This window comes from Mastigoproctus giganteus, chromosome 11 (assembly GCF_048544385.1).
Source record: "Mastigoproctus giganteus isolate SK-2022 chromosome 11, ASM4854438v1, whole genome shotgun sequence".
Classification (NCBI taxonomy): domain Eukaryota; kingdom Metazoa; phylum Arthropoda; class Arachnida; order Uropygi; family Thelyphonidae; genus Mastigoproctus; species Mastigoproctus giganteus.
Genome location: NC_143585.1, coordinates 85,475,684 through 85,502,631, shown reverse-complemented (window position 1 = coordinate 85,502,631; position 26,948 = coordinate 85,475,684). Strand labels below are relative to the sequence as shown.

The window sequence follows — 26,948 nt, the reverse complement described above, 5'->3', positions numbered from 1 at the left end:
CAAAATATCTACTATTGCTTGGTCTATTTTTTAATGTACTTTTTCCAGTACATAAATTTTTTTTTTTTATGTACGGTAAACCCATGCTATTCGCGGGGGTTACGTTCCTGAGAAATGTCACGAATACCAAAAGCGCGAATACTGAGTTATGGCTCCCATAGTAATAAAGGGGTTCCGTTCCAAAGTATGAAATATATAAGAAAAACTAGTCTAAAATTTTGTCTATGTATGTATTATATGTACCTTCATAATATGACTATGTGCATAGACAGTACAGTACATAATGAAATGCAAGCATATGGCATCGAAATGAAAATAAGAAACAATTTAATATTAAATGTAATATTTATTAGAAATTTCAAACAAATCTTTCAAACCAGAGCCTTTGCTTGCTACCAAAAAAAAACATCCCGCCAGTGCTATCACCAGTTTCGCTAAAGTGTTGATAAAGGAGTTTTGCCTTTTCGCGAATGATGAGTGAATTTAACGGAATTTTATTTTCAGTTCGGTCTTCTATCCACAGATTTAAAGCTTTTCCATTTTTTCTAATTTAACATCACGAGTTACAGAGCAAATTTTTGAAACAATTAGCACGTTTTCATGGACACTATGGCAGATTTTTTTCTTCCGATTTCTTGATTGATTGTACTGTTGACTCATTGATTTTATAATGTTTTGCCACTGAGGAGACACTTTCACCATTAGAAATTTTGTCTAATAACTCAATTTTATTCGCTAATGTCATCACCTTCTTTGATATTTTCACATTTCTCTTTTTATTCGTAGCCATATTTTTGTAGGAGTTAGAAAGAATTTGTCCACAATAAAGTCACTTTCTTCTGTTAACACACTCGAAAAAGTCTGTTTTACACTGCAAAATGGTAGATTTATCATTTTTGTAAGCATATCAATTTATAAATTGATAAATTTATTCAATTTATAAACATAAATTAAAAGCAAACGACGAAACCTTTCATGACAAACGCATAACACATACTGAACAAGGATTAGCGAGAAACATCCACGCTCGCGATTTTTTCACCCCTCTCCCCGCACCCACTGAGCGCTGTTTTGACTGGGAAAGATAATTTTAGCCACGCCCATGTTTTTTATGGCGGAAAATATTCACGGCGCTTTAAAATTCACATTTTTTTTAGGTTTCATTTTATATTAAATCGGCGATCGCGAATATGCAAAACCGCGAATACAGATACCGCAAATAGCGGGGGTTTACTGTACTTGGAAACTTGTCCACAAAAAAATTTGAAATTTGAAATGATGCACTGTGAACTGATGAAGTTTGTACTACCTCACCATTTATAAGAACATCATTGTTCAATAGGAACTTGTGCACCATGCAGCCATCAAGTACTTCCTTAATGAGCAAAAGAAAAGAATCTTCTCTTATCTTAGAGTCTCCACAATCTTTGTAGGAGAAATGCCAATGACTAAGTCTGACTCCTGGTTTAGTGTACTGCAGTAATCAATTTACAAATGGAAGTAGAAGATTTAAAAACCGTTGGTAAAATAAATTTCCACATAATTTTGCAACATATCTGGGAGTAATGACCTCAGTACATGGATGCGAAATGTTGGATTGAAGAGTTGTGTTTCAGATTTTCAAACAATGGCATAACATTTAAAAGCGACAATCAAATTGCTTTATTCAATGCAGAAGAGAGAAACATTATTATACTTTCTACATGAATGAGATAGCATGCCTAGAATTATTAGCTTGCTTTGCCTGTTTAGGATTGCTTTCACAAGAAGTTATTTTTCTTGAATTCATCAACATGACTTCTTTCAAAAATTTTGGATCAGGAACTGGATGAACATGAGTTAGTTCCCCTTACTAGTGATCACTTGCTGAACTTTTGAATTTCTCTGAAAAGTGCTCATATTGCTTTTCTCACCACTTCTAACCTTTTCTTTAAACATACTTGTTAAGGTTTCACTGTTCTGACATTCTACACATTTAACCACAGATGGCCAATGCGTACACACATTCTTCAAAATCTTTTTTATTTCAGTGGCATGCACCACTTTAAATCTATCTTTCCTTTTAGCACTTCATTCCAGATAGTAATATATTTACAAGTATTCACCTCTTTCACAGGAAAGCAATGAATCCATTTTCAACACAAATTAAAAGATGAAGAGAACAGCCTAGTTTCAGGCCAAACAGTTTTTTCAAAGGAATCACATATCCTTTTATGGTCGTTCAGAAATGGATCCAAAGTACCCTGTACAATTTCCTTCCAAAGCTGGTGGTGAGAGCCAGTTGCTTTTGATTGGGGGGGGGGAGTATTATTATTATTACAAAATGTCACCACAATGGGATATAGTTTGGAATCATTTCGATTACTGTAGCAATCAAAAATGGTCCATTTTTCAGAACCATCACTAACTACCTCTTCATTCCCTATCTGTACAATTTTACTAACAATTGTCTGTTGTTTTTGTTCTTCCATAACTGCATTTTCTTTTTGCTATTTTGCTGTCAGAAAAACGAGTTTATGAACAACATGCCTACATGATTGGCACAATTCAAGGGAAGATTATTTTCTATGACAAAAAGATCAAATAAACATTTGGCACATATGACATCACCTTCACCATGAAATGCAAGATCTATTTTTGATTTCTTCCTATGTGCTGTGCATACACTGTCATGCTTATTTATTTGCAAATGTCAGATTACAACACATTTCCCATTGCTTGAAACTGAAAAATTATATCTACATAGAGTAGATATGGAAAATCATGCACGCATAACTTCTAACATTGCATTTTACTGACAACTTTTTAATTTCACGTTGCATTTCTTTGGCATTTTACTGAAAGACACTCTTAATTAGTAATAATAATTGCCATACAGTGCAAGGAAGCCACAGGCTTTTGCTGCACTGGCCAAAAAAGGAAAAAAGTAGATAAGAAAATTAGCTTCGCACCACACAAGTACAATGAAATTAATGCGCATAACACAGAAGAATGTCCGTTATTGCAAGTATCTATTTTGCCAGGTATACTAACACAACACAACATACCTGGTGGTCAGTTTGTTACAAATATAACCAGAAAATTGCAAAATAATTTTAAAAAAAAAATCTAATTTTAATATAATTATTTTTTGTGAAAAGAAAAAGATGGAGAAAAATTCAGTTCTGCAAAAAGACAGGAAAAAGTGCCACCAACTATATTATGACAGTGAGCTAGAGAAAGGTCAAATCCAGTAAAACAGATGGATTCTCCATCATAAATCCAGAGACTTGCAGTTGACTCACTGGCCAAAAAAATACAAACCTTTATTTTTTGTTTCTAACAACAGCAAATTTGTGGTGCTGCATGGATTCTATAAGGTGTTTTAGTGCATTTTGGCCTAATTGTAACCTTTTTCGCATAGCTGTGACAAAGTTGAAGAAAGATGACTTGGCTGTCAAATAGCTCTCTCCAGCATATCCCACACATCAATTGGATTGAGATCGGGTGAATGAGAAATCAGGGAAGATAGTGAAAATCCGTGTCATGTTCTCCAAACCATTCTAAGCAGGATTCTGGCACTGTGCACTACATTGTCATCCATAAAGTGGCCATGACCTTTGGGATAAGAGTACAACATTGCAGAGTGCAACAGATCTGATACAAAATTCAGGTGCTCCCTGGATGACAAATGACTTTCCATTAGTATCAATAGACCCAGTCCTTGCCAACAAAACATTTCCCATTCCACGATATCACCTCCAGATGCTTGGGCTGTCTTAACAAGGCAAGCAGGGTCCATCACACTTCTTGAGGTTCTCACCACATTGCACCATCAGTGAAAAATAACAAAGTGTATCACAATTCATCTGAGCACATGACTTTCTTCCATTGTTCCACTGTCCAATCACAATGCTCTTAACAACTGAAATTTTTCTGCTTTTCTCTAAAAAAAAAAAAAAAAAACAGAAAAATCTGCTTGCCCAATTTCTTCAATTCTCTGCACCTGATATGGGTTAAAATATGGCAGCTGGGCTTGGTTGAACTCAAATATCATTTGCTGCACACTGGATGTCCTCCTTAGAGTACGATGACTTCACTCTTGAAGTATTGCTTTTCTGTCACATTTACACCTTTGAGATTTGGAAAAACTGCTTGCTTTCTAGACATTATAAAAACTTTTGAGATGAATGTTTTTGAAAAACCAGTGTCTTTTATTTCTTGAATTGTGGCTCCTGCTAAATGTAAACAAATGACAAGATCTTTTTCAAAGTCTGATAGATCAAGTGTTTTGCCCATTCTGGATTCAGATTACTGCAGTTGAACAGCCCGTGCAGTCTTTATACTCAATGAGGAAACATGTTGTTGTTTATTTGGTTTTTAGGAGCATTAACAACTAAGGCCGTATTGCTCCGGGGATATGTGGTGGTCATTCCCTGACATTTCCGCATCCTCCGTATTTGGTGGTCACGGGCTCGAACCCCGGTCTAATCAAGAAGCATGTGCTACGCACTGCTGCTCCTGCCCACCTGGCTACGGAGGCGTCTCGAGGAAACATCTATAAGGTGTTTTAGTGCAGACACGTCACAGTTTTCTTTGCATCTACTTATATTTACATTTCTTCTGTCTGTGACTGTCTTAATACAAAGGCTAAAAGATTCTGGGATGGCTACATATCCAGCAGTTAGTTGTTAGTGAAACACATTCTTTCATCACAATGACAAATTTGTTTTCAGTTTTATTTCTTAATTATTACATTAAAATGTACTCTGTTTATTATTATCATTAATTATTATGCATTAACTATTAATAACTATTAATACAAATATTATTATTATGAAAATATTATAAAATAATAACTAATTTTCATGAAATAAATAGGTGACCACAAAAATAAACTTTTTGCAGATCTGGACCACCACTGTTTTAATACTTTGTAATTTCTTGCTAAATAATTGTTTTTTAAAATTTTAAAAACTGAAAATTAAAAGTTAAAGTTTAATAATTTTTTTTAAATTTATAGAAGACCACGCAGCAATTTTATCAGTGATTTTATCCTGCGGTACTGGAGCATGGCAGTCCAGATCTGTGGAAAAAACTGCTTGTGTGTGTGTGTGTGTGTGTGTGTGTGTGTGTGTGTGTGTGTGTGTGTGTGTGTGTGTGTGTGTGTGTGTGTGTGTGTGTGTGTGTGTGGACACCACACAAGTTCACAGAAACCTTGAAAAGAATAGAGGTGAATGATATTGTCTGTTTGGCAGTAGAAGATACTTTGGTGCCTTGGCAACTGGACCAAACCATTTTGGTAAGGTAAAGAGGCATCTGACTGATCAGTATATATGATGTGTACTAGTATGTACCACTGGACACCTGCATAAGTGACAAAAATGTCTGTACAGCAGGGTCAAAAAGTTCTTCACTGCAAAGAGAATAATATAGGGAAAAAAAAAAAAATAAATAAATAAATATATATATATATATATATATATATATATATATATATATATATATATATATAGCAAATAATGTGCTAAGGTATTTTGAAGATGAAGCAAGATGTTCTAGTTTAATTGTACCTAAAAGCCAACCAACAAAGAGCTGCTCTAGCTCCAGGTTTATCAGAAATAACAATTAAACAGATTAGAAAAGAACATTCATTGCTGTCACACCTGGAAGATAAATTAAAATCTCCAAGAAGTGGGGGGTGGGAAATCAGTGAGTAGGAAAACAGTTGATCGGGTAGACGATTTTGATGGATGCATTATTCATCGCACTATTCAAGAATTTTATAGTGTCAATAGAAAGGTACCCACTAAATAAATTGTCAGTTATAAGGCAGAAATTCAATTTTCTTTTGGGAAAACAGCTTTATATGCAATTTTGAAACGAATAGGGTTTAAATGGAAGCCAAACAGATTGTCTTAATAAAAAGAGACAATATTGTTCTATGGAGCTCAAAATATTTATGAGCAATTACACATTACCACAATTCTGGGAAGAACCTAGATTTTTCAGATTAAGCCTGGATGGACAGTAATTTAACTTTTCAGAAGTGTTGGAGGATCGATGGACTATCTGGAGTCATGGACTGTGATCATGCTGGTAAAAATTATTATAATAAGTGCAGGAAACACAAAAGTGTTTATTTCAAACTCTACAGTTATATATAAAGCTGAAAACACAACTGGGGACTACCATGGCCAAATTAATAAACAATTTTTAAACTTGGCTAAAGCAGCTGCAACTGCTAAATATTCAGGCAGATTCTGCTATAGTTTTTGATAATGCACCGTATCATAGCCTTTAACAAGACAAGCCTCCAAACATCATGGAAGCAAGGTATCATAGAGTGGTTGGTGAGACAAAGTATCATTTCAGTCTAGTATACGTAAATGTCAATTATTAGAAATTATTAAACATTTAAACATTCCAAAAACATACACAGTGGATAGAATACTCCATGAGCAGAGATATTGCCTTAAGATTACTGCCATACTATTGCGATTTAAACCCTATTGAATTAATAGGGGCTCAACTGAAAAATTTTATTCTAAATAAAAATATTCAAGGTCTGAGAATGATACAATTACACTGGAATACACGAAACGAGGAATAGCTAACATAACTCAAGAAAGAGCAGATGTACTGGGGAACTGATTACCAAGTCTTCGGTGTTTAGTACAAATGAAAGTGATAGCAAACCTGAAACATCAAAAGAAACAGATCAATTGAATGATTTTAAGGTAAGGTTTTAATTATTTTATTAATATTTATTGAATATTAATTATTTCAACATTTATTTCTGAATATTATGATTGTATTTCAGTAATTCAGTATTCCAGTATTACAATATAGCTATAAAAATAAATAACTACTAACTACTAAAATGTGTTCTTCATTTGACCAGCTGCATACTCTCGTTACTTCCTGACCCCTATTTCAGAGAATAGAAGTGCCTACATAGCCATGCCCTCAAGTATCTTCCAGTGGTGAACAGACTATAATTAGTTCAAGTTTACAATTTAGTTCAACACAGGAATAAATAATAATTTCTTATTTTATTTATTTTTTTTCCATTGAAAAATAAACATTTATCAATGGAATAAAGCATTAATGCAATATAAACAATTTAAATTACTGCATAATTTTCTCAAAACTTAAGGATAACGTTCATTCTCTGTTAGGCGATACCATACACAGTGTGGCAACTGGAAAATGGCACTGATGCTAGAAATAAATAACGATCCCATGTATTTGAGCAAACTAACCTTTGTTTATTCAAGGTAACTTCCTCCCAAGTCCACAAACTACATGCAGCGATCACGGAGTGACTGGAAGAACGACTGGTGGAAGGCTGTGACTAGTATACTGTTCAACGTTCTCATCACAGCTCTTTGAATGGTGTTGATGTCAGGAAAATAACACTTTCAGTGGTGCCTTGAGCTTCCGAACAAAAAAGAAGTCACACAGGGCTAAGTCTGGTGAATACAGTGGGTGCTACAGTATGCAGCCTTTTTGCTAGTAGGAAATTCCCAAACAATGAAAGCTCTGTGGCTTGGTACATTGTCATGAAAGAGGAACCAACTGCTCTCTTCTCCATACTGAGGCTGCACATGATGGATTCTCTGCAACAAATGTTTCAAATCATCCAGATAGTAGGCAGCAGTAACACATGGCCATCTGGCATAAACTCTTTGTGCACAATTCCCTTGCGATGGTATAAAGTGATGAGCATAGCTCTGAGTCTTGGTTTTGGGAGAGTTTGCCTACTTTCACTCTGCACTTTGTCACGGGGTCATACTGAAAACAGCATGTCTTGTCACCTGCAACAATTGAATTCAGGAAGTTGGATTTGCTTTTAGCGGCCTCAATGAGTTCTCTGCAGTGTTCCACTAGCAAACGTAGACCGTCTGTTAATGAATGTGGAACAAAACGCACTGATCTGCATTTTATTCAAATCCCGGGCTATTATTTGTCGAATGGTTTCCTTATTAATGCACGGATTTTCTGAAATAATTTAAAGCATTGCACATTGGTCATTGGTAATGATTTCCCACACCTTTTCAATCAACTTTGACAGGCCTGGATATTGGTCATCTTCCAGTGATTCTCTTCCATGGGCAAAACATTTGTACCACTCGAACACACGTGCACAAGACAAACAATTCTTTCCATACACCTGTTTCATTATTTGAAACATTTCCGTGGCACTTTGCCTATTCAAACACAAAACTTGATGTTTGCTCTTTGTTCCATTGTCCCTCCACAACACAAAAACAGAGGGATGTGCAGTTCAGCTCACACTACTTCATGAAATGGCAGAAATTTCTGCTGAACTTGACTGTGTTGCTCAAGGAACAATCTTGTTAATTTCATGTTTCCTTCTAGTAGATGGCAGCACCAGCACTCATTTCATATCATCAGTCTTGTTTTCCAATTGTCGCACTGTGTATTATTAAAAAGTGGGCCATAGTACTACCAGGTTAAAATAATTGTGTATTTCCTTGTCATTTATCTTAACCAAAACCAATAACCAAGATACAATCACCAGGTATCATCCAATTACATTTTGTTTCTTCTGCCAATGGCTTCTGGAAGATGAAAAATGACCTTCATGGATATATTTGATCTTCACTACTAAAAATCACAGGAAGCACCCCACACACACCAGAGTATTTACAATAGCAATTTCTAGCATTAAACTGAAGGTTTTTAAAAGAAAACAAATATAATGACAACAACATTCTAATTCCAACAACAAGCACTTCCTAATTCATTTCACAAATATATGTGGTCTCAGTTCTAATCTCAACGATGTCCATTTCCACTTGCAGTCTGCCAAACCCCATGTAAAATAAAAATAAATAAATTTTCTGTTTATACTCCGGGACGACCAAACGGTCAGAGGAGTTTACAAGTTACACAGAATACAAGAAACAGCAGCGTATTCAGCAGTCATGGGCTTGAACCCCGGTCACTCAATGTACTTTTTCTGACAGAATCTCAGTTATCGGTTGACTCAACTACTGCTCATCTCAGTTGCCCAAATTATTCACTGTATGATTCCTTTCGCCTCAAAGGTGGTACTTGTGCATATGTCCATTCTGATATTCCCTGTCAGAGACTTGGCAATTTGGAATCTCCTCTCTTTGATCTTCTCTGGCTTCAAATCTCTCTACCTCATTGTGTCAAATTTATCTGTTGTCTCTACCGTTCTCCCAACTCCACTAATCACTTGGAGCTCTTTGACTTCCTCTCTTTGCAACTTGACTTTCTCCAGTCCAACTTTCCTAACTGTGAGGTAATTTTCCTTGGTGATTTTAATGTTCACAACTCCAGCTGGCTTCTGTTTTCTAGTCACACCGACCCAGCCGGTCGAGATGCTGAGGCTTTTGCAATTACTAATGACCTAGCACAGATTGTTCATTTACCTACAAGAATACTGGACAATCCTAATCATACAGTCAATACGCTTGATCTTTTTCTCACAAACAACCCTTCTAAGTACACGGTTGAAGTGAAAGGTCCTTTAGACACTTCAGATCACGACTTAGTGATTGTCTCTTCTCCAATGGAACCTTTATCTCATGGCTATTCCCAACGTCGTGTTATTTGGCATTACAAAAATGCAAAATGGGATAACCTGCGAGACTTCTTTTCTTCTTTTCATTGGTCGGATTACTGTTTCAAAACTTCTGATGTCAACGTTTGCTCAGATCGTGACAGTGAAATTATTCTTGCAGAAATGGAATCCCTTATCCCACACTACACTTTAAAATCTCGTCCTTTATCTAAACCTTGGTTTTCCAATAAATGTTCTAAGGCTGTCCAAGAAAAGAATGTTGCATATTGTAATTGGCTTGTTTCTAATTCTTCAGTTTCATTTTCTGCCTACACCAAAGCTCGCAACAATTGTAAAGCAGTTATTAATCAGTCCAAACTAGAGTTTGAACAGGCTAAGAGTAGAAAACTTGCTTCTTGCCCTAATGGTAACCGAGCATTCTGGTCTCTTGCCAAAGCTATTGACCGCAACTTTTGCCCATCTCTGCTCCCACCTCTGGCCAAACCAGATGGTTCTGTTATCACTTTAGCCAAGGATAAAGCTGACCTGCTAGCATCCCATTTTTTTTCCAGCTCTTGTATTAATGATATTGGTAAAACACCTCCCGCCATTCCCGACACCCTCCATTCAATGCCTCCTGTGGTCTTCCGTCAAAAGGTTATCAGAAGGATTTTGATGAATCTTGATGCTAAAAAAGCTCCAGGTCCTGATGGTATTTCTCCACTTGTTCTCAAAACCTGTGCTCCTGAACTTACTCCTATTCTTTGCCGCCTTTTTTCACTTTCTTATTCCAAAGGTGTTTTTCCTTCTGCTTGGAAATTTGCTCATATCCAGTTCCTAAAATGGGTGACAAATCCCTCCCATCCAATTACTTCTACTCTTTCTAAAATAATGGAGAAATCAATTAACCGCCAACTCTTAAACTACCTAGAAACCTTCTGTCTGATCAATGTTCACCAGTATGGATTCCGTCAGTGTCGATCCACTGGTGATATTCTGGGTTATGTTACCCATTTATGGACTAATTCAATGGAAAGGTTCGGTGAAACACAAGTAGTTGCTCTTGACATCTCAAAGGCTTTTGATCGTGTTTGGCATAAAGGTCTTCTAAACAAGCTTCCATCTTATGGTTTGCCAACTGTTTTTGGTAATTGGTTATCCAGTTTTCTCTCTGATCGCTCACTGAGGGTGATGGTAGATGGCTCTCTGTCTTCTAACTTCTCCACTAATGCCGGTGTCCCCCAGGGTTCAGTTCTTTCCCCCACTCTTTTCCTCTTGTATATTAATGACCTTCTTCCATTGACCGGAAATCCTATCCATAGTTTTGCTGATGATAGCACATTGCATTCCACTTTCCATTTTGAGAAACCTTGTCCTGCTCAATCAGCTTCTTCAACTTCTCGAAAATCTGCTATTAATTCCTTAAATGCCAAAAATGCCAATCTTCAGGTAATTCTCCAGTGGGGCAAAGACAACTTAGTTGATTTCAACCTTTCTAAAACTCAGTCTTGTCTTATATCTCGCAAAAAGGATTGTTCTGCTCCAATGCTTATCTTTAGTGACACTCCGATTTCTAGGCAAAATGATATATCTCTTTTGGGGATTACTCTGACTTCTAATCTCTCTTGGCACAAGCACATTACAAATATTGCTTCCTCTGCATCTAAAAAACTTGGTTTTCTCTTTCGCTCTCGGCGTTACTTTTCTTCCAAACAGCTGCTCACTCTGTATAAATTGCAAATCCGCCCAGCCATGGAATATTGTTCCCACATCTGGGGTGGTGCCCCCAAAACCTCTCTCAGGCTTCTTGATTCCATTCAGAAGAGGGCAGTTAGGTTAATTAATGATTCATCTCTAACAGAGTCTCTCCACTCGCTGTCTCTTCGACGTACTGTTTCTGCTGTATGCCTCTTCTACAGATATTTCCGTGGGCACTGTTCATCTGAAGTAGCTTCTATAATTCCTGCTCTCTCTTTCAAAACAGTCCGAACACGTGCCGCCACCAGCCAACATCCATTTACTGTCCAATTTCAAACTCACAGGACCAACTTTTTCATCTTCCTCGTTTATTCATTCAACTGCCCTTTTTCTGGAAAAAACCTTCCTTCATATGTATTTCCTGAAAATTAGTCTACGGAATTTCAAGTCCAATGTCAACAAATATCTTCTTTCGTCTTCTCAACCTCCAACCCAAGCACGGTACTAAGTACTATAGGTTCTAATACCTCTCGTGTTTGGGGTTCACATAAAAAAAAAAAAAAAAAAAAAACAGAAGGCTTCTCTGAATATCGCTGCTTAAAAAAAAAACAAAACAAACAAACAAAAAAAAAACCTCACACTGAAAAGAGAATCAAAACCTCTGAACACAAAATGAGAAAAGAAAGATAACAATCATGATGTATGCTAATGCTTCTGATTTCACAGGACTGTCATTAAGGTGTGAAAAATAATCACTCCTTTGAAGGTTTTTAACAACTTATTACTCTACTTACAGTAATAAGTGTAGTTACAGTAAAAACCCTTCCCTTGTTACATTTCTAACATGCTACTGTTTTCTATACCAGCATGTTAGAGAGGCAACAAGAAAGCAATAACCTTGATCTGATTATCAGCAGCAATTCTACATGCATTAAGAAGTGCAGAAAAGAGAACTCAAACCTAGGTGGGAGTGACCACAGTGTATTGACGTGAAAAATACTTAGGTGTAATTATCATCAAGGGGAAAGGTTGCATTGATTATGTAAAGGTTTGATTTGGCGCAAAAATAATGTGGTTATACTGCGGCACTTATGTAAAGGTGACTACAGTGATCTCACAGTTTGAAGTTCTACACAACAGGACCAACTGATAATTTAACAAACAGCAAATTCTAAATGAGAAGCATTCAGGGGAGTAATCGTAGACGCTATTAGACTTTCGTATCAACTAAGAAATAATGTTCACGGTTTAGATATAAATCAATGTCAGATGCACTAATGACTCCTGGCAGAGAAGAAAAATGCATGATTGCATATAAATTATCAGATATAGAAGCCTATGGTATATACACTGGGTGGGCAGAAATCATGAGATATCTACCTAGTAACAGGTGGGTCCACCTATTGCCCGGATAAGGGCAGTCACATGGTGACTGCCCTTATCAGATTTTCAACAAAAGATTAAATTGAGTCCACTAGTTCACGAAAGCTTTCCACACATAATTCCCTCCATACTTGCTGCACCACGGTCTATAATTCTGTCACATTCCTGGGTGGAGGATTCAAAATGCAAATGGACCTTTCCACAGCATCCCAAAGATGCTCCACAGGGTTCATATGTCCGGTGAACTGGGAGGCCATTCTGCAGGTAAAATCTGAGGAATGCTCTTCGAAACATGTTCTAGTCACCGTGGGGAGGTGCATTGTCCTGCTGGAGGAATCCATTGCCCTATGGGTGCATGATGACTATGAAAGGATGTAGATAGTCTGCAAGGTTGGACCTATAACCTGGACCATTCAGAGATATGTCTAGACATACCACAGGTCCTAATGTGTGCTAGTGAACACACCCCAGCCAGACCATTACTGACTATCCACCTGCCTAAACAGTTCCTTGTTGACATGACGGGTGCATAGCTTTGTGCAGTTTCCACCAGATACACACCCTCCCGTCCGCTCGAAATAACTGGAAATCGGACCAGGAGACCCATCTCCAATCATCCAAGGTCCAGTGTCGGTGTTCTTTCACCCAGTTGAGGCGTAGAGTCCTGTGTGATGGTGTTAGCAATGGGACTCTGGTGGGTCGGTGGCTCCCATAACCTATTGTGGCTAATGATTAGCTGATGGTCTTGGTGGAGACATTTCTGGCACCTCCCTCGTTGAAGTCTGCTGTGATTTGTGCCACTATCACTCTCTGGTTGGCTGAAACAATGCGAGACAGACGTAAACGGCCACGTTCATTCACCACCTTTCCGCCCACAGCACTGTCCATTAACGATGAGATGTTATTCCAGAAATGGCATATTCTCATACACTCTTGATACTGTTGAATGGGGATAGTGCAACTTCTGTACCACCTCTGCGACAGAGTGACCCATGCATCGGGCACCCACTATTGTCCTCCTTTCAAAGTCAGTTAACTCACAACATTTCACACTGACATCGAATTACCATCTACATGAATGTAGTGTACCTGTATACCTGCCAAGCAGTGAGTTCATCCACTAGCAAGAGAGGTCACAGCATTAGTTTGCCCAGAAACCAGATATTCTATCCTTTCAGTGTATAAACTAATCTGCAATCAAGTCAGAAAGGAGGTTAGGCAAGCTAAGGTAGATGAGAAGTCTTTGGAAAAGGATGCAAAAAAAAAAAAAAAAAAAAAACAGACTTCTTTACTTATATGAACACTAGAAGGAAGGGAATTATCACACCGATCACTTCATAACAATGGTTTAACTGTTGATGACCCTGCTCAGGTTGCTGACAAACTGAATAGGTATTTTGCATCTACATCCACACACAAAAGATTCCTTAGAGAAGATGGTGCCTGAAGTTTATTAATCAATTTTGGCTCTCTGTTATAGAGCCAAATGATTTTGTGATAACTGAGAGGAAAGCAAAAGAGAAACTGTTAAAGCTACAGATAAAAAAAAACACACTAGGAGTGGATGGAATATATCATCTGAAACAATATTTTGCTTAGATATTTTATAAAAAATTACCTTTATTTGATACTTGGCTGAAAGTTTTTGCTTCGATCGAGAAATACCTTTCTGACTTGATATCTCCTTACATTCCTCAGATAGTTTATTAAACTTATCTTTTCCCTCATATGGCATTACACGAAATGGTAATGTCCAGCCATGTTGAGCTTCATCCCCAAAGTACTGAACATGATATACAGTAATAGGCTTTCCATCTTTACCTAAAATAAAATAAAAGTTTAAACTGCAATTAAAAAAACAAAATTGTGCGTGAGGAACAAAATTACTTTATTTAATTGTTACCTTTCAAATACATTTCAGGCCCAATTGGGTGTTTTGTCCAATTAATAAGTGTCATGTTTGTTTACATTAAATTATATATAATTGTTTTAACAAATTTCACAAGTTCTGCTGAAAAATATTTGTAAATACAGATGTACAAGCAGTTCTCAGGTTTGAGTTTTTTTTTTTCAAGTATCAAGATTCAACAAAATTGAAAATATGAACATTAATTGCAAAAAACGAATGTTAAACATTCATAAATACCGCATTTCAAAACAAGAGCGTAGCTATACAATACAGTGTACCCTGCGTTACAATATTAATCCGTTAACATCATATCGCAAAAATATCGTAATATGAACCCAATAACACTGTTTTTTGTTAATTCATTCCACGACCTTGGAAGTTCAAATTTTCGCTATATAACTCCCTAAAAGGTCATTTTTATAGTGCAATTTGTATTAGTTACCAATTCAAATCACTAAAATGCACTACACTTTCATCGCTATCATATGTTCTGTTACAAGAACCAATTTTGAATGCCTCTGTGACATTTTTCTATTGCTTTATGGTCATCATGACCATAAAGCAATAAAAACAATTTGCACTTTCAAGTTTATTGGGCTTTTCTGTTACTGCAAGCAATTATAAACAGGTAGTAAACGCCACGTTATTGCATTTGTGAAAATACCAATAGCTGGAATTGTGTGGGTTTTTATGTTATTATGGTGAAATGTGTTTTCCCTTTACTGAAATCTTCAATTTTTTAAAAACCATAAATAAATTTTCAGAATCTTTTTTTTCATTCTTTTTTTTTTTTTTTTTTAAGCTTCATAAACTTGTTACTCGGCGCAAACCATGTTAGTTGCAGTTTATGCGTTCCATTAAAAAATGCTTATGCATGCTATTGAAATTTATAAAGAAAACAGAAGATTATCTTGGAAACAAACACCTCTTGAAGCATTTCTGAAGAAGACAACTCCTTGTGCAACCCCTATTTTTAACCTTATGTCTATACCTAACGTAACCCCTATTTTTAACTTTATGTCTATGAGAAATAAATTCCCGCTTTATGAGTTCACTTTACGAGTGCGCGCTAGGAACGAATTAACTCATAAAATCAACAACTACCTGTATAATCAATTATAATTTTATTAATGCATAAATTTGCCTTGTAATGCAAATTTAAATTATATACAAAATTTTTGTCTTTCCCAAAGCCAGCTCACTTCATACGAGGACTGATAATCATTAGGTTACCACGAGAGTTTGTGGTAACCCTAACTTTTTTTACTGGTGTGGGGGGGGGGATATTTTATAATCTTTGTTTAATGAAAGATAGGCACAGCAAAAAGTCTGGGATGAGGGTTTAAATACATTAACCAAATTTTAATATGAATTAAGAGTTATGCAAGGTTCAGAATGGTTTAGAGCAGTGGAGATTTTTTTTTTTTTTTTATTATTATTTAATTTGTAAACATGTATTACAGATCTTTGATGAGCAGTGGGTTTTCCAGTTGTGACTGGTACTGTAGAGTGAGTTTCGGGTAATTTTGAAAACTCAAAAAGAAAGCTTTGAACATAAGGCTGTTGCAGCTGAGTGGTATGTAACACATATGGTATGTAAGTACATACAAGTATGTATGACATACATACAAGTATATATGTAAGTACATAATCACAGCGGTATGTTAGTACATATGCTTTGAGTAACTGTGGTTCAAGCCTGCATGACTACTAAATATGGTGCTGTTTCTCGTATTCTCTATCTTGTAAACTCCTCTGACCACATACAAGTATGTGGTCAGAGGATTGGTTGTCCTGGAACAGCGTTTCCCAAACTGGGGGTCCGTCAACCAGTTCCAAGGGATCCACAAAACGATGGTTGATTGCATATGCATTTTTGAAAGGGTCCTGAAGTATAAACAGAAAATTAAGTGGTTTTAAATATTAATCTGTTCTTATTTTGACTTCATAGTCCAAATATTAGAATGAAATTACTATAAAAAATCAAATCAGAATTGAAAATAAAAACAAATAAAATAACTCTGTTACTTTTTTTAGTATCTTCGAATTAAAATTCCAACTTTGGCTTTTGTATGTCAAAATCGGACAACAACAGCTGAGAGACAGGATCCTCTAGCTGCATGTTTTCTTACAGTTACTTTGAGACAGACACCTATCTTTCATCTTTCCTATTTGGTCTCTCTTGACCAACTCTTGTTTGCTTCCAACCTCGAAGAATATCTGAGGACTGGGGGTCTTTTTTTCCTACTTTACTTTCTCTATGGGTAGAAGGAGCTCAGAGTCAGGGTGAAGATAGTCCTTCTAGGGCAGTGGTGTCCAACCTTTTTGGGTATAAGGGTCATATTGAAAGTTAGATTTGTTTCGCGGGCCGCACTGAGTGATTCGAGAAAAATTAGTGTGTTACATTTTCCCTATCCTGCTACATGTAAAAGGAAGTTTCTATTTTTATGTTACCGTGCTTTATTTTCAGGCTATATATAAAAAAATGGAAATTCCTAACACTTTTATGTGCAACAATCTATCAGTGATTTGTTTTTTAGATTTTATTAAAATTTAAAAAAATGATTTACTTTTGTTTTTTTAAATACTTGACTTTTTTTTTCTTTTTTTAAAAAATACTTTTACTTTTTTTAAAAAATACTTTTACTTTTTTTAAAAAATACTTTTACTTTTTTTTTCTTTTCTTTTTTTTTTAATACCTTACTTTTGCTTTTAAATGTTCACTTGAAAAAATTTACAGCCTGAAAAGGATCACTGCTTTTCAATATTAAGGTGAATAAATAAATATAATGATACCCCTAAAATGGAAAATATTCAAAAATTTTATTAGATAGAATACACAACATTTACTGAACAAAACTTAACATTTAATGAAATGATTGAGGCTAAATGTTTTTAGATAACTGTTCAAAATTTGTTTGAAAATTTGTGATGCCAATTCTCAATACAGAATGAAGATGCTCATCTGCTATTCTCTTTCTTTTTAAATATTTATTTGATTTCATGTGGGAAACAATTTCCTCGCAAACATACGTTGATCCAAACAAAATAGCCATTTTCATTTATTAGTGGAAAATCTTCACATTGGAGAGCCTTGTAGAATTCAAGTAGTTTATTTTCACAGTCCATCTACTTGTTTTTGAACCATGTGCTTGAAGATCAATAAGTTCAAATTACAAGCTGGGATTGTAGTTTTCAGCCATAGAAGTAAATGGATTCTCAAACAAGCTTATGTCATGGGATCTCATATCAGCAGATCAACTTTCAAACTCGTCAAAAACTAATTGTAATAATGAGAGGCAACGATTCTTTGGAAATGTGTTTTTCTGTTAGCTCGGTACAACATTCAAAGTGAACTAAATTGCCTTGTTCAATTTGGGATTTAAATAATAACAACATATTCTGAAATGATTTGATATCACCATACAAATCAGAGACCAATTTCCTTTGCCTTGAAGCTTAAATTAAGAGCATTTAAAGGACTAGAAACGTGTATAAGAATTGCAAGATCAAACAGCCACTCCATATTTGATAGTTGTTTTTTTGACGGTTTCCCTTTTTCTGTCATAAAAATATCAATTTCATGACGGAGTTTAAAGAAACGATATAACACTTTGCCACGACTAAGCCATTTTACTGCACTGTCTAAAATTACATCTTCATATTTAGCTTCAATTTCTAACTGTTGAAACATTCGGTGATTTAAGTCCATGTGATCTTATAAAATTAAAGTTGAAATAACCACATTCATAACATGTTGGAGATCCAATACATCCCCACAAAGAACTTCTTGATGCACAATGAAGTGAATTCCAATCTGAGGTTCAACTTCAATATCTATCATTTTCTTGGTTATTTTACCCATAAGCCCAATGTTTTTACCAATCAATTTTTTTTTTTTTTTACCGTCAGTCATGACTCCTACCAAATTTTTAATATTTAATCCTAACTTTTTAACAGACTGGCAAAAATGTTCAAAAAGATTTTCACCTGTAGTTGTTCAGAGCATACTCTGTAGATTAGCTAAATCTTAAACTGGTACAAAGTTATCATTAATTTCATGCATAAAGATAAGGAGTTGGACTGTGTCCTTTAGCCGGCCGGGCTAGCCGAGTGGGTAAAGTACCTGCCCGGCAACCCAAAGGTCGCGGGTTCGATTCCCGCCTCGGGCTTGGATCAAAGTACTGCAAAAACCTTGGGAGGTGCAATATGGCCACAGAAGCCGATGCGCCAACAACTACCAAACCAACTGTGTCCTTTACATCAATATTGTCACCCAGTGACACTAAAATGCTTCATTTGTTTTATGCTTTCCAAAAGTTGTTGGAACAAATTCTTTCCAATATCTTCTAATCTTCATATAATTGTTTGTCGAGACAAACTAACGTCTTGTATCGTTGCACGTTTCACCGGACAAATTTCTTCCATAGCTTTAAAAATATTTAACAAATTCACCATCACTGAACGGTTTACTTTCAAAAGCGATCAATTGTACAACTTGATAACTGGCACTTACAGCAGATAAATTTCTTGACTGATATGTTTTCAGTATGTTTTGTTGTTTTCTTAATTCTAATATCTTCTACTCTTCACATAATTGTTTTTCGAGACAAACTACAGTATTTTCTTTAAAAAGTGATACAGTATCCTTACACAACAAACATACTGCTTTTTCGTCGTACTCAACAAAGAAATAGTCTTTAGTCCACCTTTGATTAAAAACAGGACAATCGAAATAAATGTTCCTCTCTCAGAACAAATTCAATACAAATTAATAATAATTCAATAAAATGAACAAGTTATATCAAAATAGTAGAATTTCATAATATGAAAATATTGATGCGCACAACTGTATTTAGCGTACCTATGACTGCACTAGACGACATGTACATGTTTGATATAGTCGAGCTCGACGCTTGCATGCCTGTACACGCAGTGGCGCAACTCTAAAATGCTGGTTTAGTTCACTTTCCAGGTGGGCCATAGGCTGGAGGTGTGAGGTGTCCCGACACTGACCTCTGTGCAGCCTGGTATGGTCTGCGGGTGGTTCCCTACAGGCTAGGAGAAGTTGCACTACACAAACAAAACCCTGGTCCTCCAGGTTGGAGGTTTAGCAAAAGGGCCAGCACCCATTTCTTGTGAAAAACGTACTGCTACATAACCCCATGAGAAGGATGAAACCAGACAGAAATTTAGGCAAGAAAATTTGCTACGAACATGGATTTTGAGATTCGGAATGTAGAACATACAGAATTTAACTGGGAAATTCAAGGAAGTGTGAATAACTTGGATTAGTGGTCTTGACAGAAACTAAAAAGAAATGTACTGGCTACAAGATCCAGGGTGGTTATGTTTTTAAATATATTCAGTGAATTCAGAAAATTAATAAATTCTGTAGGATTTGAGATTTAAAAAGCTTTAAATTTGAAAAAAATGCATGCAATAAAACCTGATTGCTGATTTATTAGTTGATGTTTCCCTAAATAACTACTGATACTGATGTTTCAGTATCAGTAGTTATTTTTTATGCATAAATATAATTTTGTCTATTAGATTTAAAAATCTGACCAAGCATTTTTCTCTACTCAAGCAGTGTATTTAGCATTTTTCATCAAGCATTTTTCTCTACTCAAGCAGTAGTCATTTAGCCTTTATGGTATGCTTTACACACACACTGCTAAAAGAGGTGATGGTTAACCCTTTTGATTTTATACAATTTACAGTTCTTGTAACTATCTTCATTATATGTTCAAAACCAAGATCTTTTCAATACAGATTCTATTGATGTTCTGTTGATAAGGAGGTGATTATCCCCTTGTATGAGGCAATGGTCAGGCCACACCTTGAGTATTGTATACAGGTCTGAAGGCCTCATTTTAAGAAGGATGTAGAGCTGTTGGAATGAACACAGAAAAGGGCAACAAGATTAGTGAATGGAACAAAGGGTTGCTCTTATGAAGAAAGGCTTAAGTTTTGCAGATTACAGTGTTTGGAGAGTAGGCACCTGCAAGGTGATCTGATTGAGGTGTATAAAGCCTTGAATGGTTTGAACTGTTGTTTGTTGTTGTTGTTATTTGGTTTTTAGGAGCATTAGCAACTAAGGCCATATTGCTCTGGGAATATGCGGTGGTCATTCCCTGACCTTTCCGCATCTTCTGTATTTGGTGATGGCGGACTTGAACCCCGGTCTAATGATTTGAGCATGCTCAATGCTGATTATCCCCTTGTATGTTCAAAACCAAGATCTTTTCAATACAGATTCTACTGACGTTCTGTTGATAAGGAGGTGATTATCCCCTTGTATAAGGCGATGGTCAGGCCACAACTTGAGTACTGTATACAGGTCTGGAGGCCTCATTTTAAGAAGGATGTAGAGCTGTTGGAACAAGTACAGAGAAGGGCAACAAGATTAGTGAATGGAACAAAGGGTTGCTCTTACGAAGGAAGGCTTAAGTTTTGCAGATTACAGTGTTTGGAGACTAGGCACCTGCGAGGTGATCTAATTGAGGTGTATAAAGCTTTGAATGGTTTGAGCATGCTCAATGATGATGGGATTCTTTCTCTTGCTCAAAATAATCACCTGAGAGAGCATAAATTCAAATTGAGGAAAATCAGTTGTAGGATAGATGTGTAGAAGTTTGCCTTTAGCCAGCGGGTAGTTGACTGGTGGAACAGACTTCCATCTTTTGTTGTGGAAGTTGATAGCCTAAATAAATTTAAGGCTGAGATGGACAGATATTTGGAACAAATGGCGGTGTGAAATCGGAGTTTTTTTTTTTTTTTTGGATGATGCTGCATAAGCTTACTTTCTTGCATCTTGTGCCTCTACTAATGCTAATGTATAAAAAATGTGTCTTTATTAGTAGCCTCTTATTATCACCAAGATAATTATATAAATGTGTAATAAAAGCGGTATTTATTCTCACCATGGACGGAGGGAGCACCATCTGAAATTACACTCATAGGACAGCTTCAAATATTCCTGATCAATTTGCATGTTTCTTTGGGAACACGTACCTAATAACTTTTCTGTTTCAAAATTTCTTGAACTGCACAAATAAAATGTTGTGCCACTGATGGTATATCAGTGGCCTAATCTAGTGTTAAAGAGAAATATACAAAATCCATTGATTTTTCAATTATCTGTTTTTTTTGTTTTTTTTTTTAATCATTGCCAGATTGGTTATGTGGCATTAAGACCAAGTTGCTGCAATGGATAAAGGGATGGTTGAGTGGGAAACAGCAAAGAGTAGTAATAAATGGACACTGCTCTACATGAACTAATGTTATTAGTGGAGTCCCCCCCCCAGGGTTTGGTGCTGGACACGTTGTTTTATGTATTTATCGATGATATCGCTATAGGTATAGCATGCTTAATGTCCAAGTTTGCGGATGATACAAAGGTTGGCAGGGTTGTTAATGACACTAAAGACAGTATGCTACTGTAAAAGGATCTAGAAAAGTTAGGCAGATGGGCTGAGAAGTGGCAACTGAAGTTTAACATTGACAAATGCAAAGTACAGCATATGGGTAGCAGTGACTCAAGGGAAATGTACCAACTGTGTGGTATTACACTCAGGGAGGTGAAGAAAAAAAGACCTGGGGGTAATTGTGCAGTCAGATATGAAGTTCTGAAGAACAGTGCAGACAGGCTGCCAGAGCAGGTCATGGAGTTTTGTCAATGATATATAGGAATTTTACTAGCAGAGACAAAGAGGTGATTATGCCTTTGTATAAGGCAGGGTTGGCACCTGGGCTCTTTGAGCATGTAACTGCAGCTCTTTAACTTTTAGCCCACATGAAGCACAATTTGAAATGGAGTTAGACTTAAAAATCAAGGACATGTGGAGTGAAAGACTAAAATGCTTTAAAACTGAAATTGAGGATTGAGAGGCAAAAGGATACCCTTGCAATTCTACACAAATTGGATGGCGATAGACGAGTTGAAAACGAAAGACCAAATGGTGTTCCACGCATCGAACACCAAATGGTGTTCGATGCATGGAGTAGCTTAATGGACATGTATAAAAATTTGAAAAGATTTGCATTTGTACTTCCTCAGTTTTTGGGGCAAATATTTTTGAACATTAACTATATTAAAAATAAATCAAGAAACCCGGCTGAACAATGCAAGTCTCTCAGCATGTTTAAAGATGAAAATTACGACATACTCGCCTGATGTTGAGACACGCTCAAGTTCAGCAACAAAAGTCACATTAATTCGTACCTAACTGGATGTTTGTTTAATTTTTTCAGTATTAATGAATAATAATTTCAATATATATACATATATATATTTTATATATCTATTCCATGTCTTAAAAATCTCACCCAGCACTCTTCCTCCTCCCAGCTTGAGCTGAGGCTCTTCGTATTCTGTTTTTTTATATATATAAGATCAAAAATGGCTCTTCATTCAAAAAAGATTGCCAACCCTTGGTATAAGGAAATGGTCAGGCCACACCTTGAATACCACACACAGGTGTGGAGGCGTGATTTTAGGAAGGATATAGAGTAGCTAGAACGAGTATAGAGAAGGGCAACAAGATTGGTGAGACGAACAAAGGGGTGCGCTTATGAAGAAAGGCTTAAGTTCTGCAAGTTGCAGCATCTGGAGACTAGGCACCTGCGAGGTGATCTGATTGAGGTGAATAGGGCCTGGACTGGTTTGAGCAGGCTCAATACTGATGGGATACTTCTGCTTGCTCTGATTAAGAACCTGAGGGGGTATAGAATCAAATTAAGGAAAGACAGTTGTAGAATGGATGTGCGGAAGTTTGCCTTTTATCTGGCAAGTAATTGATTGCTGGAACAGACTTCCATGTAGAAGAAGTTGATAGCTTAAATAAATTAAAGGCTGAACTAGACAAACATTTGGAGTGACTGGATGGGTGAAATGGGAATGTGTGTGTTTTTTTTTTTTTTTTTTTTTTTTTTGGCTGATGCTGTATAAGCTTTCTTTCTTGCATCATATGCCTCAACTAATGCTAATATTGCCATTCTGCTCAAACTGATATTTTCACTTTTTTTTTAAACCTTTCAAGACATTTTTTGTGAAGCTAATAATAAATATTTTTTGGCAAACTATCAGTAAAATAATTATTTGAATCAGTAATCAACAGTGCTATTTCATAACTAAAGTCAATGATACTATCAACTTCTTATGTATACTTTGTAAATAAACTTCTCTGCCTTTTTAACAGAATTCGGTAGAGTTGCCATTTTTGATGAGAAACATCCCTGGGGGCACCTCAACCGAGTAAATCTGAGCGGTTACGAAAAATGCAACAAGTGACATCATCTGTGGTTTCCACCAGAGGCAAATTATTGTATCTTGTATTGTTGCAATCATTCTATTTATATTAGCCAATATGAATTAGCCATAGTATGGTAAATTTACGCTCGCTACTTACTCTACCGAATTTGTCACAAAAACATGAAACGGAAATGATGCAAATTAAGTCGCTTCCTAAATGACACTACTGCTGTCACTAACGTTGATTCAACAGAGTAAATAGTGCACTATTATATTAGCCAATAGCCTAATCACCCAAATGGGTAATTAGGCTACTGGCTTGGATTTCACTAACCTCTTCCAAGCCAAGGATGTTTCACATAAAACCACTTACCGCACAAGCTCAGACCACGCGCCTTTTTTTTTCATACATTGCCTGCAAGTTTGAAAATATCTGTATTAGATTAAATAATTTAGAAAAAGAAGCCATAAAGTTAAGAAGTTCTGACCACTCACTTTTGAACTATCAGTCCTCTGTTCTTTAAGGGGATAGTAAGGAGGAAAAATAAAAAAATTGCATAAATTCAACTACAGATCATGTTTTGCCACTGCTGTGGCAAAATAATATAACCAGATTATAACCTGTTTTACAAGAAGACCACAAAGGCTGATAAAAGCCCTATGCCACCTCACAGCTTATAACAACAACACTCACTTTATTGGAAACCAATTTTTTAAACAATTCCAATTTTCATGTGGGCTAGATAAAATTGTTAATTGGACCAGAATGGCCTGAGACCAGAGTTTATTCTCCTGCTCTACCTCTTTTTATGCATCACTTAATTCAATTTCATCAACTTCTGTATCTGAATTCCAGAGAATTCTTCAATCTCTGTTTTTGAAGTCAAAAGTGTAAAGCCTTTTCCAATATTCAAAAGCTATTTTCATGCTGCGATCTATTAAAATTGAATGTACTATTAGCTGGAAAGGCAGACAAGGGAAGAGTAACAGAGCAGAATACACTGAGCAAATTTCCAAACAATTCATAATGGACATATTACTTGAAATGCATTGGAAAAGCATAAACCTACATACTCCCAGAAACCCATACAAAAAATTAAATCTATGCAAATACTTGTGAAAGAGTTACAGCTAACATGAGAACACTCTTGTAATTCTGCACGAGACAAATATATGAGATTCATTTTGATCCGTGTTTTTGCACTAAAACCATTCTGTTCATTCTTAACTCAGTGCCTTTCAAGTAATATTTGCTCTAAGTTTGCTCTAGTACCTGCTAGGCCTCCCATTGTAGAGACAGCTATGGGAGTGGAAAAAGCCATCAACAAACTACCTATGACCCAAGCTGATGAGATACGGGTTAGGACTGCGGCTATTTTAAGTCAGGCCAGGATGGCACATTCTAATCTCAGATATAGACATGAAACAGCATTAAGACAACTTAGAAAAGATAAGGACATTATAATGTTACCTGCCGATAAAGGCAGATCTACAGTTATACTGAACAAAGAAGATTATTGTGCAAAAGCTCTGGATCTTTTACAGGATACCAACGTATATAAAGTTACCCATCGAAATCCGTTAGCTGGTTTGGAGAAACAAGTTAATAACATCATACAGGGCTGGAATAAGGCTGGTAAAATAACTAAAGAAGTTAATTGGACTCTACATTCCTCAGGATGTCGAATACCCCAGTTCTATAGCCTCCCAAAGACGCACAAGGTGGGCATTCCATTGAGACCAATAGTATCGTTTGTGGGTAGTCCCACCTATGTCTTATCGGGATTTTTAGCTAGAATTATTTCTCCTAGAATTATTTCAGTGGGACGCTCCAGTTTAGTAGTTAAAGATAGCAAGGAATTTGTAAACTTTATAAAAAGCCAGTCTATAGGTGAAGATGAACTTATGATCTCGTTTGATGTATCTTTGTTCACATGCATCCCCATTGGACATAGGGTGCATTGTGTAAGATTGGCCTTGGAACAGGATGATACCTTAAGTGCTAGATGTTTATTAAGTATCAATGATATTTGTAAAGGCACTGAGTTTTGCCTCGCTAGCACTACCATGATCTTTCAAAAAGTTATGTAGAAGCAGGTCCATGGCACAGCCATGGGTTCCCCCATTAATGCCATTGTGGCCAATTTGGCCATGGAACTAGAAACCAGGGTGTTTCATCAGTTGGATTTCCCCATGTGCTAGTGGAGGAGATATGTGGACGATACGTTCACCATTTTAAAAAAGGGGAAGGAAGATGAAGTGCTCAATTTACTTAACAGCTTCTCCCCATTTATACAATTCACCTCGGGTGGAAAAAGCTGGGTCCCTCCCGTTTCTAGATGTCCTGGTTAGCAGAGATGTGTCTAGAATAAAGACAACGATTTATAGAAAGCCTATGTGCCGTGGCCAGTATGTTCATTACAGCTCGGCACAGGCTTATCATCATAAGAATAGTGTAGCCAGGGTGTTGTTGAATAGGGTAGGGACCCACTGTAGTACCCCCGAGGATAAGGAAATGGAAATTTGTAGAGTCACAGCAGACCTCAGGAAGTGTGGGTACCCCCAAAGGGTCTTGGACAAATATATTTATAGGGTAGAGTCCAATTGTAGGGAGTCGCCTACCCCTGTGGTTACAGCATACATTCCTTACTATCCGGGCCTTTCAGATAGCATTGTATGGGCACTGCGGGAGTGTCAGACCCGCTGTGTGCAACTTCCGGGACGGAGATTGCACACAGTGGTGTCTCAAGTTAAAGATCCTGTAGCCTAAGACTATACCAGTAGCGTGGTCTATGAGATCAAGTGCCTGGATTGTGAGGAGTGTTATGTGGGGGAGAAGGGGCGATGTTTAAAAGACCGTCTGGGGGAGCACATGACCGTAATTAAGACTGCTAATTATGTGAGGTCTGCTGTGGCAGAGCATTTCTGGGAGAAGCCGCATCGAATCTCCCCTGAAGACACGGTCATCACGGACCGTGCCCATGGATTTTGGGAACGCAGGTGGCTCGAGAGCTTGCGAATTGGTTCATCCAGTCATAATACTATTAACAGGGACAGGGGGATACGTTTACACCCCCTGTTTGAGGCGGTTGTCCTCAGACGAGATGACCAGTTCTGTTTGACACGTTCCCGAGCCACTTCCGTTTCTGATACGTGCGTGGGGA

General features: G+C 36.7%; 1 protein-coding gene across 1 annotated transcript in view; it reads right to left on the bottom strand.

The window, feature by feature from the left end:
• NSD (Nuclear receptor binding SET domain protein) overlaps positions 1 to 26,948 on the bottom strand; it is a 402,839-nt gene that overhangs the window by 301,467 nt on the left and 74,424 nt on the right. Inside the window, 1 exon segment of the mRNA XM_090385568.1 lies at positions 14,238 to 14,440. Coding sequence (XP_090241694.1) covers positions 14,238 to 14,440 — 203 coding nt within the window.